Genomic DNA, 12,697 nt, shown 5'->3' with positions numbered 1-12,697 from the left:
ATGTGGGGCCCAGCACGATAACATAATGGTTAAGGTCCTCGCCTTGAACCCGCCGGGATCCCATATGGGTGCCAGTTCTAATCCCGGCAGCTCCACTTCCCATCCAGCTCCCTGCTTGTGGCCTGGGAAGGCAATCAGGACGGCCCAAAGCCTTGGGACCCTGCACCCACGTGGGAGACCCAGAAAGAAGTTTCTGGCTCCTGGCTTTGGATTGGCGCAGCACTGGCTCAGCTACGGCCATTGCAGCCACTTGGGGAGTGAATCATCGACGGAAGATCTTCCTCTCTGTCTCTCTTCCTCTCTGTATATCTGCCTTTCCAATAAAATAAATAAATCTAAAAAAAAAAAAAAAAAGACCAGATGTGTGTGTGTGTGTGTTTTTTTTTAATTATATCACAACCTCCAAGAAGGCTGGTGTGCCTGGAGTTTCATAGGGCATCTTGTGGCTTTGTCACCCGGGTGGACCTTTCCAGAACAGAGTCTTAGAGAAGCTTTAAGCATTCAGCAGAACGGACTGGGTTGGCATATCCATCAGAGGTAGAGTCAACCTGACTCAGGGATCATATGTGGAAATTGAAACAAGAGGACAGGATATTTTCGGCACTTTTGACTTAGACAACTGGAGGGATGACGGTGCCAATCACTGAGAATCTTGGGGAGAGGAGCACCACTGGGAGTAAGGTGACATGAGGAATCTGGGATGACAGGGAGGACACGGGTGGTAAGGAGCCACTGGGCTGTGTCAACCTGGGTTTTAGATGAAAAGCCTAGAGTAGACAGAAATTGGAATATCATTAGCTTATGACTTTAAATATTTATTTAAAATATTTATTTATTTTGAAAGAGAAAATCTTCCATCTGCTGGTTCATTCTCCAGAACCAGGAGCTTCTTCCAGGTTGCCTATGTGGGTGCAGGGGCCCAGGTAGTTGAGCCATCCTCCACTGCTTTCCCAGGCACACTAGCAGGAAGCTGGATTGGAAATGGAACAGCCAGCATTCCAACTGGCACCCACACAGCTTTAACCGCTATGCCCCATTGCCAGTCCTGCCTGTGACTTAAAATGAAGGATTTGGATGAGATCACCCAGGGATGGTACAATATAGACAGTGTGAGAGCTGCAGCAAGCTCTGAATGGTGAACTGCTGCTTGGGACACATGCATCCCATGTGCACGTACTGGTTTGTCTCTAGGCTATGCTGTTTCTGAACAGTACATCTGGGAAATGGCAGCTGACGACTCAAGCACTCCAGTCTCTGGTACCCAGGTGGGAGACCCGGATGGAGTTCCCTGCTCTGGGTCTTGCTGTTGCAGTTGTTTGGAGAGAACTAGCAGATGGAAAAATCTATGTCATCCTGTTTTTCAAATAGAGAAAACTTAAAAAGAAGAAGAAGAAGAAGAAGAAAGGATGGAGGCTTTGAGCCCTGAAACATTTTAAAATATTTAGGAAAAGAGGACAAAAAATTAAAGGATATTGAGGAGGAAATGCAGTGCATCAAATGGCTTCAACCACACAGCAACCAAGATTATCATTAATGTGAGCCCAGAGAGGCAGTCATGGAGTTTATACCAGAGATCTTCCCTTTTTTTTCTCCCTAAAGATTTGTTTATTTCAAAGGCAGAATTACACATATGGGGAGAGGGAGAGACAGAGGTTTTCTATCAGCTGGTCTACTCCCCAAATGGCCACAACAGCTGGGACTGGGCCAGGTTGAAGCCAGGAGCCTGAAACTCCATCCAGGTTTCTCATGCAGGTGGCAGAGAGCCAAGCATGTGGGCCATTTTCTGCTGCCTTCCCAGGGGGCAGGAACAGGGAGCTGGATTAGAAGTGCAGCAGCTGAAATCAGCACCCTCATGGGATGCTGGCATTGCAAGCAGCTTAACCCATGCATCTCAGTGCTGGCCCACACCTGAGATTTTTTTTTTCTCTCTCCTATGAGGTAGCAGGCTAACTTGCATAGTAAAAAGTAGAGGTTGGGGAAGAAGTGTGAAATAATCTTTGGCTCATTTAATGTTGGTTTAGTGGAGAAGGTATCCTAGGATTAAGTTCATCTCCTCCCAAATCCCTTTTCTTTCTCCTGGGACCTTTCTGGTTCTCACCACCATCTGCAATTACATCTTTATTTGTTCCCTTGTCTGTCTCACCAGACTGCTGCAGGAGGGCAGACCTTGTCTAATCTCAGATATGTATAGTCCTTAGTGTGGGGAAAGCAGTCACCACACACACACACACACACACACACACACTTTTTGAAACAAAGTCTCTAAAGAATGGATGCCTTTGGACTTTAGTTTTAGATCAAGCCTGTTAAGATTTTTTTATTTTGGCAACTCAACCTTTCCTCTAAGAACATTTCTGTCTGAATTTAAGGTTCTGCACCTTCGGATTCAGTTTAACAGGATGGAAAATGTCCAGGGAAAACTGAACTGAATTTGCAGATTTTTTTTTTTTTTTTGAGTTGTTCTTATAGCCGCCACTCACCCATCACTCACATTAGGACTTTTAAGTACTCCAGAGAGGAGTAAAGCAGACAGAAGGCCGGGCAGAGGTTCCAAGCAACTACCATGCCGTTTCCTATGAGAGACTTGGGCACTAACAGATTTGGAGTACTCTGGGTGGGGGTGGGGGAGGACCCAGAAGCCCCTCCCCCGCGGATACGCAGGGAAGAACGTAGCAGTGCCAAGAATTACTACGTCTTTCTTGCTTTCCTCACCTCGAGCTCTCACGGATCTGTGTCAGTAAACGCTTCCTTCAGTGTAACACACGGTAGGTAGCAGGTGCCGAGCAGGCCGGGCCAAGGCGAGGAGCTTCTAGAAGGGGGGCGTTTTTGTCCCGCTGACCGCAGGCCTCCAAGCTTTCGCTCCGTGGGGCCGCGGAGAGGCGGGGCCCAGACCAGCGTCCTCCTAGCTCTGGCCTGCCCTGGAGGTGCTGGACAGGCCAGCGTGAGGGGCGGGGAAGCCGAAAGGGGGGCGCTAACTGTCAAACCTCGACGCTTGGCGCCATTATTTAAATAGTACGTGCCTGTCTGGCCGCCGTGCGTGCCCGGGGCGGGGCTCCGAGCGCCCGGAGCGGGGAGGAGGCCGGGGGCGGGCCGGGCAGGCGGAGGGGCGGGCCGGGGCGGGGCCAGGCCGGCCGGAGGGGAGGGCCCAGCGGCGGCCCCCGGCGAGGTTCACTGCGCTTGCGCTGATAGACGCAAGATGGCGGACAGTGCGGAACTAAAGGTAAAGCGCAGCTCGAATTCACTTCTAATATTCGGCCGCGGAGACGGCGCCGCTGGTGCCGGGGGGGGATGGGTCCGACCCTGGGGGGCCGCCCGGGCCTGACTCTGCCTGGGTCTGGAGTTGTGGGGAGAAGAGACGCGCCCGGCCCCAACCGAGGGGGGCCAGCTGCGGCGGGCCGCGGGCCCCGGGTGCTTCGGGGGCGCTGACGGGTCGTCCCCGGCGTGTTATTGTTGTGGGCGCCTCTGGCGGGGGTGGCGGGGGAAGAGATCAGGGAGTCGGGAGGTGGGCGCTGCGGCTGTCCCCGGGGCTCGGCTTGCTCCCCTCGTAGGCAGCCTCCCCGCCCCCCCTCAGCACCCCCCACACGCTCTCGGGGAGCTGGGGCCGGGGGGCAGGGTGTTCCAGTCCGGGGGGATTGGGAAAGCTCCCCGCCGCCGCTTCCTCTTCCTCCTTTGCAGTCCCGGGCTCCTGTCAGGCGCTTTCCCTCAGACCCCCGGGAACTTGGCTCCGGCCGCCCCGCCCCTCCGTGGATCGCGGGCGCCCCCGCCGCGCGTTGGGGGTGCTTTCCGCCTGTCAGGAGGCGTCCCGGGTGCCCCGCTTGTAGGCAGCGCGGTCCGGGGTGGGGGGCCATGGGGTGGGAAGGTGGGAGAGAAGCTCTGGTAAAGTTTAGCGAGCCCCGGCCCGCGTCCCGAGGGGGGCCGCGGTGTGTGTGTGGGGGGGGGGAGATCTGCCAGGGCGGGACGTTACTCTGTTTCTCCCTGATTCGGGGCAATGTGTGGGGGGAAGAACCCTCCTCCCGTGTCCCCCGCGGAGAGCGCGCGCGCGCGCGTGTGTGTGTGTGTGTGTGGTGTGGACGCGGAGGCGGGTGGTGGGGTGCAGCTGCTTCTCCCTCCTTCCCTTCTCCGGCTCTGGCTGGTGTGGAGGGTGAGGGAAGCCTTTGGCGGGGTGGGGGGTGTCTCTGCACACACCATGATGGCGATGCTATAGCTGATGGAGGTGACTTGGTTCGTGTTTGTATCCCCCCGTTGCCTTTTGTTTGTAGGGACATCTTGCTGGCCATGTTGATTTGAACGGCATTCTCTCCCCCCTCCGCCCCCAATCCTCCTCCTCCAACCCCCAACAAATAGAACGCTCCCCCGTTCCTCTCAACTGTACCGATTACTCACGCCTCGCGAAATGGGATGAAAGGGTGCCCCCTTCTCCCCGCTTTTTTCACCAGTCGTTACCTGACGACGGCTCCTTTACCGAAGCCGATAAACCACGACACACACAAGCATTTGGGGGAGGCGGTGGAGCCCTTATGATTGGATTGTGACAAATGGGGCTCCGCTTGGATAATTTTGGTTTAGGAGCAAGCAGTTCTTAACTAACACGTATTATTTCTAGGCTCTGAACGCGATATTCCCTCCCCGGTGGCTTCTCGTGTGTGAACCGAGCAGCTGGGTCCATCCCCACCCGGAGGGCTGACATCTCTGTCAGAGAGGAGCTGGGGGCGGGTCATGAGGCCACTAGATGCAGCCCCGGCTGTTTGGGGGCCTGCTTCTTTCTGTAATTCATTAAAAATGTTTCAGTTCGTTCTCTCTCTCTCTCTCTCTCTCTCTCTCTCTCTCTCTCTCAATGAAGCAACTTTTAGAACACTGTAACACTAGGTTAATTTCTGAACAGTTTTTCCTATGGAAAAGCCTGGCGGGAGGAACGTCTTTTTTTCCTTTAATTACTTTTCATTGCTAACATTCCAAGATTTGTATGGTGAAGTGTTGACATGGAGGGTCATTGTTTTTAATGGACTTCTACTTACAAATTTATTTAAGAGCAGATTTAAGATGGATGGATCATCTTTTTTCAGGTTCAAACTGTTGACAGACCAGGAAAGGCCTAAGAATTTGAGTATTTGGAGGCAATTTACTCTTGGAATAAAAAATCACACCACTTTCACCATTTTTTTTTTTTTTACGTTTTTCCTAAAAATATAGTGACTATGTTGCTGTGATCTTTGTCTTCTGACATTTATTTGTTAGCAGTTCTTTTGAATGACGACTAATCAGTTCTCTTGAAATGGGACCACGGAGAAAAGCTGAAAAGCTTTTGAGGGCTATATTGTCACTCTTGATGCTGTCCAAAGAAACTAGTGTGGAAAGCACATTCTGGGAGATTTCCTCCTTTGTTCTTTCTCATTTTAAGAAAGTGCCTTTGGGGATAGATCAGATCCCTGGTGTGAGTCTTGTTAGGTAAAGTTTCTCTTTACAAAAATGAGCCAGTATCAGATAAATACCAAACACTTGGGGGAAATGCCATTCTCCTAAAACCGCCTGTCCCTTTTCTGTTCCCTCCAAAACTGTCTTTGAGTTTTTACGGTGGAGTTAATTTCTACTTTTATGTTCCTGCTGCATAATTTCTCAAAGTATAGTAACTATTTTGACATGTGGGCATGTTGTTGTGTATGCCTGAGACTGAGGAGCTCTGATAAATTGCTTAGCTAGTGAAAAACTATTAAAAAATTGTGTTAATACGTCATTGTGGTTGAATTTGCTGTTCTTTCTTTTGGTGTAGAGGAGGTGGTCTCCAGGACACCCAGGCCAGTTATATGAGATGCCTATGCATAGTTGTTCAGCAAGATGTGGGATGTATTCCTTTTGGAGCTGATACTTTCTGAGGGCTTTTGTTGTGGTATTGGAGATAAGTAGCACATATTCCTGGTCAATTAGGAAAAATTAAAGCTCTAGATTTTTTGGAGGGGGATTTCAGTTGGAAATACAGTACTTTCAACTCAGGTTTTCAGTAAATACAGTGTGCTGTGGACTGTATTCATACTTATTTTCCTCATGGACCGTTTATGAGTCCTTTTAAATCTAGAGCAAATCTGCAAAGATCAGATGGGAAAAGCAGATCTGTATCCCCTGTAGTCAGAGTGCAAGGTGCAACACATAGAGATATTGCCAATAAAAATCATATTGTGAGTCATACATATCAAAATGAGTTCACTGTGTACTTTTGTTTATAAAAGGTTTACTTTTTCATTAGAGGAATACCCATAAATGACATTCGTAAGAACATGGAGAGTGAATGTTTTATTATCTTCAGGAACTTAGAAGCAAGAGGGTGTGATGACCAGATGATCTCGGTAGTTAATAATCTGACAGTTTCGTGTAGCTCCACTACTTTTTTCTTAACCAATGCTTTTTGCATTAAAACTGAAACCAAGTTACATTCCCATTGTAAGTCACAGGAGGAACAGTGGAAGAGAAGTTCAGCATCTTAGTGGAATATTTACTAATGGAGTTCAATGAGAAGAGAAACCGCACTTTTAAAAGTTATCTATTAGTGGGCTCGGCAGCGTGGCCTGGTGGCTAAGGTCCTCGCCTTGATCCCATGTGGCCGCTGGTTCTGGTCCCGGCAGCTCCACTTCCTCTCTATCTCTCCTCCTCTCAGTATATCTGACTTTGTAATAAAAATAAAATAAATCTTTAAAAAAAAAAAGTTATCTATTAGTACATCAATAAATTCTGTTGTCATGTTCTGCCTCTTTATTTTCAAGAACCAGCCACTTAATTTTCATCTTTGTGGTACAGTTTGTCTGCTTTTATTTCACATGGAGGCAAGTAAATCTGACAATTTGTTCAAGGATTTGGTTTGAATCTCTGTAACTGGTTTTTTGTCAAGTGCCTCATTTAGATGGCTTTTGTTTTATGTCACCATTCTTACGAACAGTATTTAAAAACAATTTATAAAGCACTTTAGTTTTTAAGTATTTCGTATAATTGTTTGGAAATGCTGCCGGCTTTTTCCTTTGCCTCTTTCTCCTGGGTAATTGGGCTGTCTTTTCTTCATGGTCTCTTGTAATCCCTGTTGATTGCACTAGTGCTTAGTGGTGAGTCTGTAGCTGATTAGCTTTGGGTTTCTCCTGGTGAACCCCATTGACGTGCTGTTCCAGTGTTTCTACTGAAACTTTTGAGTGCAGTGTAGGTTGTGCCCCTTTTTGTTGGTGATACAGGATAAGAAAGTAACATGGTCTACGGTTATAGTGACTGCTGGGGATGAAGTATCTAAGTTACAGAAACACTGGGTGATTGTGATGAGATCGGCTTCAAAAGTCAGGTTCATTAATTTATGGAAGTGTTTTTATTTTTCTGAAATATTACGCTGTGGCATTGAGCTTTTCTAAATGTTTGAATAATATGTAGTTCTTTGCACTTCAAAGGGTATTACTACATTATTTGCTTTTATCTTAGCAATTTTTTTGTTTTTGTTTATTTGTTTTGTTTTCAGTAGGAAAGGCAAGTGATAGCTCCCTTTTATAGATAGTGAGCTGAGAAAGGGTAGGTGACTGGCCTAAAGTCATACAAATAAAGGTGGCAGGGGCCTGGACCTAGGTCTTGCAATTTCAAAACCACATACTTTAGATCTCTGTAAAGGTCCCATGTTAACCTGTGGTCCTTTGAGGTACCAACTCAAAAATAATTCTAGTTCAATTGTTACTGATACTTTCCCTGTGAGTCTGTGCTAGAATATTTTTGGATATTCCTGGAGAGGGGGTTGCAAACTTCCTTGCAAAAGCCGGGAATTTGTTAGTGGAGAGCATATTACATTTTAAAAGATTTACGTATTATTCCAAAGATTGAAACAGTTAGGGAGAGAAAGAGAATGCAATGTTCCATCTGTTGGTTCACTCTCCAAATACCACCATTGGCAAGGGCTGGGTCAGGTTGAAGCCAGGAGCTTCATCTAAGCTTGCCTGGTGGGTTAGGTGGCAGGGTTCCAGCCCTTGGACTATCATTCATGGCTTTTCTCAGGCCATTAGTAGGGAGCTGCATTGGAATCTGAGGAGATGATACATGAACTTCACCCACTACTCCACAGTGAGACCCCTGAATCATATTTTGGCTTGGGGAAGTTTCAGAGACTGCCTAAGACTTTTGCAGAAAAACACAGAGTACTTGTAATCTCAGCATTAGGTAATGGTTAACATCCAGGTGTCGCTGCTGAGACTTATTTGAGCATATGCATATGTTAACAGTTGTCATAAAAAGAGATCACACTATTTTTTATTAGTACTCTGCTGTTTTCCTGGCTGTCTTTATAGGTTAGTGATATAGATCTGTGTGATCATACTGTGATTTCTGTTTTGTTTTTCTTGCTCTACATGTTTTTCCTCTAGTTCAGCTCTTAAGGCACCTTTGGTTCCTGCTCAAGACGTTACACCTCTCCCTCTGTCTCTGTTTCGCTTGAAAGTAGGACCTTGTAGCACTCTTGCCAAGAAAGAAAGGGTGAATTTAACAGCTTTGAACAATGCCATGTATAAAAGTTTGGAAATGTCATATTCTAATTAAATATAGTGATGGGGCAGAACTTGGTGTGCTTTAGAGAGCAATGCAAATGCTTGATTAGATCTTGCGAGTAAAAGAACTTAGTAATTCCAGGTTTGCTCATTGTTCTACCTTTATTGTTTTTTTTATAAATATGTCAGATAAGATTATTAACAAAGGTAGATTTTATCAAATACAAGCAGCCAGTACTTCTCAATCAGAACCTATATGCTATATGATGTGAAATAGATTATGAGATAGCATGTGTAAGTCATTTAAGTATGTTTTATTTTTGAAAAATGTATAACATTGTACTTTTTTAAAAGATTTATTTATTTATTTATTTTTTAAAAGATTTTATTATTATTGGAAAGCCGGATATACAGAGAGGAGGAGAGACAGAGAGGAAGATCTTCCATCCGATGATTCACTCCACAAGTGAGCCGCAACGGGCTGGTATGCGCCAATCCGATGCCGGGAACCAGGAACCTCTTCCAGGTCTCCTACGCGGGTGCAGTGTCCCAAAGCTTTGGGCCGTCCTCTCCTGCTTTCCCAGGCCATAAGCAGTGAGCTAGATGGGAAGTGGAGCTGCCGGGATTAGAACTGGCGCCCATATGGGATCCCGGGGCTTTCAAGGCGAGGACTTTAGCTGCTAGGCCACGGCACCGGGCCTGAGATTTATTTATTTTTATTGGAAAGTCATATATAAGAGGGGAGGAGAGACAGAGAGGAAGATCTTCCTCCTGATGATTCACTCCCCAAGTGGTTGCAATGGGTGGATCTGAAGCCAGGAGCCAGGAGCTTCTTCCAGGTCTCCCACGTGGGTACAGGGTCCCAAGGCCTTGGGCTGTCCTTTACTGCTTTCCTAGGCCACAAGCTGGGATCTAGATGGAAAGTGGAGCCTCCGGGATTAGAACCGGTGCCAGTATGAGATCCTGGTGCATGCAAGGCGAGGACTTCAGCTGCTAGGCTACCGTGCAATGTCTCACATATTGCATTTTTGTGCCTTAGAAACTTGCAAGTTTTTAACTGACATTTTAAAACTACACTGAAAGTATATAGAGAAATAGAAATGAAAATTTGCAGTGCTCATTTTAATCTCAAAGTGTTGCCATGGTATTAAATTGGCATGTAACATTATTTTGAGGAGTTGCTATAGAAAAGTTACATAGGCAATAAAAACATTTTTCTGTTTTAAAAAAGGAACTTTCATGAGTTAAAGCAATTAATAAATGCATATCTGTATTAAGAATACTATTTGTGTGACATCTGAAAAGTATCGCACTAGAGAAAGAACAGTCTGATAGCCAAGTTGTCAAAGTGGAGCTACTTTAAATTAGATTTTGTTAGAATTTAATGTTTACCTAAATTTTCAGTTATGTAACAAGTTTTAGAAGTAATGCTTTTTAAAAACGTAGCAATAAAAACATTAAACAATTATTTTAAAGCATTGATTGGGAAAGGAGTGCTGTATAGAGAGGGAGAGATGGAGAAAAATTCTCTTCCTGCTGGTTCACTCCCCTGTGACTGGGACTGGGCTCCGCTGAAGCCAGGGCCCAGGAACTTCATGCACATTCCCCTGCTGGCTTCACGGGCCCAAGGATTTAGGCCATCTTCTGTCGCTTTTCCCAGGTGCATTCACAGGTAACTGGATTGGAAGTGGAGCAGCCAGGACTTGAACCATCATTCAAATGGGATGTTGGCACTGGCCCTGAGGCTGTGAAAACATTTTCAATTATTTCATTGTCCTATTACTTTCAGAAATACACAGGGTTCCTGTTCACATTCTTTTGGCTTCATGGTATATAATAGTCATATACATTCAGTAAAAATTGTACTTTGAATTTTAAATTTTGGTCTTTTCTCTGATGTGTAATACAGTGTGATAACTATTGCCATGCTAGGCAGGGACATCCAGCCACTCCCAGTCAGGCCAGGATTAAGAGAAACGAACAACAGTCTACCACATGCAGTGTTGTTAAGTGCATTTAAAAAATGTATTTGTTATTTGAAAGGAAATCTCACAGAGAGAGAGAGAACGAGGAAGAGATACGTACCTTCCATCCAGTGGTTCACTCCCAAGCTTGTCACAGTGGCTGGGGTTAGGATAGGCTAACTGAAGGAGCCAGGAGTTTCTTCCATGTCTGCCATGTGGCTGCAGGGGCCTAAGCACTTGGGCCATATTCTGCTGCTTTCCCAGGTGGATTAGCCAAGAGCTTAATCAGAAATGGAGCAGCTTGAACCAGTGCCCTGTGGGATGCATTGCAGGTGGCAGCTTTACTGGCTATACCACAACGCTGTTGTGGTTTTTTACGTTTTACAATCACAGTCTAAAACATATGCATTTTTAAAAGATTTATTTGTTTTTCTTGCAAAGTCAGATAGCCAGGGAGGAGGAGAGACAGAGAGGAGGATCTTCCACTTGCTGACTCACTCCCCAAGTGGCCACAATGGTAGGAGCTGCGGTAATCTGAAGCCAGGAGCCAGAAGCCTCCTCCAGGTCTCCTGCACTGGTGCAAGGTCCCAAGGCTTTGGGCTGTCATCGACTGCCTTCCTAGGCTACAGGCAGGGAGCTGGATGGGAAGTGGGGCCGCTAGGATTAGAACTGGCATCCATGTGGGATCCTGGTGCATGCAAGGTGAGGACTTAGGTGCTAGGCTACTGTGCAGGCCCTCTGATAAATCTTGCTTCTTTGCTGTGAACTTCTAAAATTCATCAAAATGAAGTGACTACCTTTTTTTCTTTTCTACTTTGTTGTCTGTCAACCAAAACAAATCTAAACCCTTTGAACAGTAACTTATAGCTAAAGTATCAGTATCACTGTCAGGACTATTGCAAACATTCCTGCTATTCCCCACTTTTAGTACCCTTCTTCCCACCTTTGGTTACTAGGTTAGTTTCACCAAAACACTTTTCATCCCCTCTGTAAAAGCTTTGTAGGACTTGCCATTGAAAATGGGATGAAGTCTTAGCTTTCAGTCTAGTATTTAAGATTTGCTATGGCTTTTCCTGGTCCACTGGCATATTTTGTCTCTTGAGCAGATAGCAGAAGTCCTTAACTTAAGGCCAGAGTGTTTGCTGCTTTTTGTTGGCTACTGTTCTTTGTTTCTTTTTTAAGATTTAGTTTATTTAAAAGGTAGAGTTTTGGGGAGAGACAGAGATAGTGTGTAAGAGATCTTCCATGCACTGATTCATCCAGAAGGCAGCCAGGAACTGCACATGGTATGCCACATGAGTGCCAGTGGCTCATACCCTTTGCTGCTGCCGTGCCAGGTACATGAACAAGGAGCTGTTCCGGATTGGAGCAACAGGAACCGAACCGGCCCTCCTGTGGGATACAGGAACTGCAGGTGTTGGCTTAAGTTGCTGCACCACAGTGCTGGCCCTACTAGTGGTCGTTTGGTACAATTCATTCTCATACATCCCTACTCTTAGTACAGTAGGTACTGAATATATATTTGTGAGATGAACTCATTGTGCTCAAGATTGGTTTTTGTCAGGGATGGGTCTGATGTCATGTCTGTGTGACAGTCTGCTTTGGGAATACAGTTAGGGTCATATGTTTACTTTTTAATGTTACATCTTAAGTTAACTTGAATAACATTAAATCTAAAATAATGTAAGAAGGACTTTTGAAGGATGTTTTGTCTTTTGCATTCTTTCAAGTTTTCCAGATAAGAAATGGACATATTTCTCACTGTGATGATAGAGCAGTCAGTTAAGTAAAAGTTGAAAGGCCTCACCATTCTTTTCTTCCTCTGGAGATTGCCGGGAGCATTTATCTATATCTTTCTGGAGGCATGGAGAGAGTCTAACAGCTTTATTGAAATTTAGTTCATTTATTGCATTCACTCACTATTTAAAATATACAAATAGTTTTTGCTATCCTGACAAAGTTGTACAGTCATTTCTAGAATTTTTTTTAATCCCAAAAGAAGCCTGTGGGGTGGGCATTTACTCTAGAGATTAAAGTTAAGACACCTACATCCCAGACTGCTGGCTCCTGGCATCAGTGTGGCCACTCCTGGCAGTTGCCAGCAGTTAACGAAGTGAACCAGTGGACGGAGCTCTGTCTCTGTTCCTATCATTCCCTCTCTCTGAAAATTGGATGTGTAGAAGCAGCTCAGATATTTAAGAAGCAAGTGTTCATGTGCATTAATGTGTTTTCTAAAAACAT

General features: G+C 45.7%; 1 protein-coding gene and 1 long non-coding RNA gene across 2 annotated transcripts in view; one reads left to right on the top strand and one right to left on the bottom strand.

Moving 5' to 3' along the window:
• Nucleotides 1–2,741, bottom strand: part of LOC131480525 (uncharacterized) — a 57,009-nt gene extending 54,268 nt beyond the window's left edge. Inside the window, exon 1 of the long non-coding RNA XR_009245587.1 lies at nt 2,713–2,741. This is a non-coding gene — a long non-coding RNA (uncharacterized LOC131480525). The remainder of the gene's footprint in view (nt 1–2,712) is intronic.
• A 22-nt stretch (nt 2,742–2,763) lies between these two features.
• PIAS1 (protein inhibitor of activated STAT 1) overlaps nt 2,764–12,697 on the top strand; it is a 123,182-nt gene continuing 113,248 nt past the window's right edge. The window contains exon 1 of the mRNA XM_004577951.3: nt 2,764–3,220. Coding sequence (XP_004578008.1) covers nt 3,197–3,220 — 24 coding nt within the window. The 5' untranslated portion in view covers nt 2,764–3,196. The remainder of the gene's footprint in view (nt 3,221–12,697) is intronic.

The sequence above is a fragment of the Ochotona princeps genome, chromosome 6 (genome assembly GCF_030435755.1).
Source record: "Ochotona princeps isolate mOchPri1 chromosome 6, mOchPri1.hap1, whole genome shotgun sequence".
Classification (NCBI taxonomy): Eukaryota; Metazoa; Chordata; class Mammalia; order Lagomorpha; family Ochotonidae; genus Ochotona; species Ochotona princeps.
This window is presented reverse-complemented; position numbering and strand designations above follow the sequence as displayed.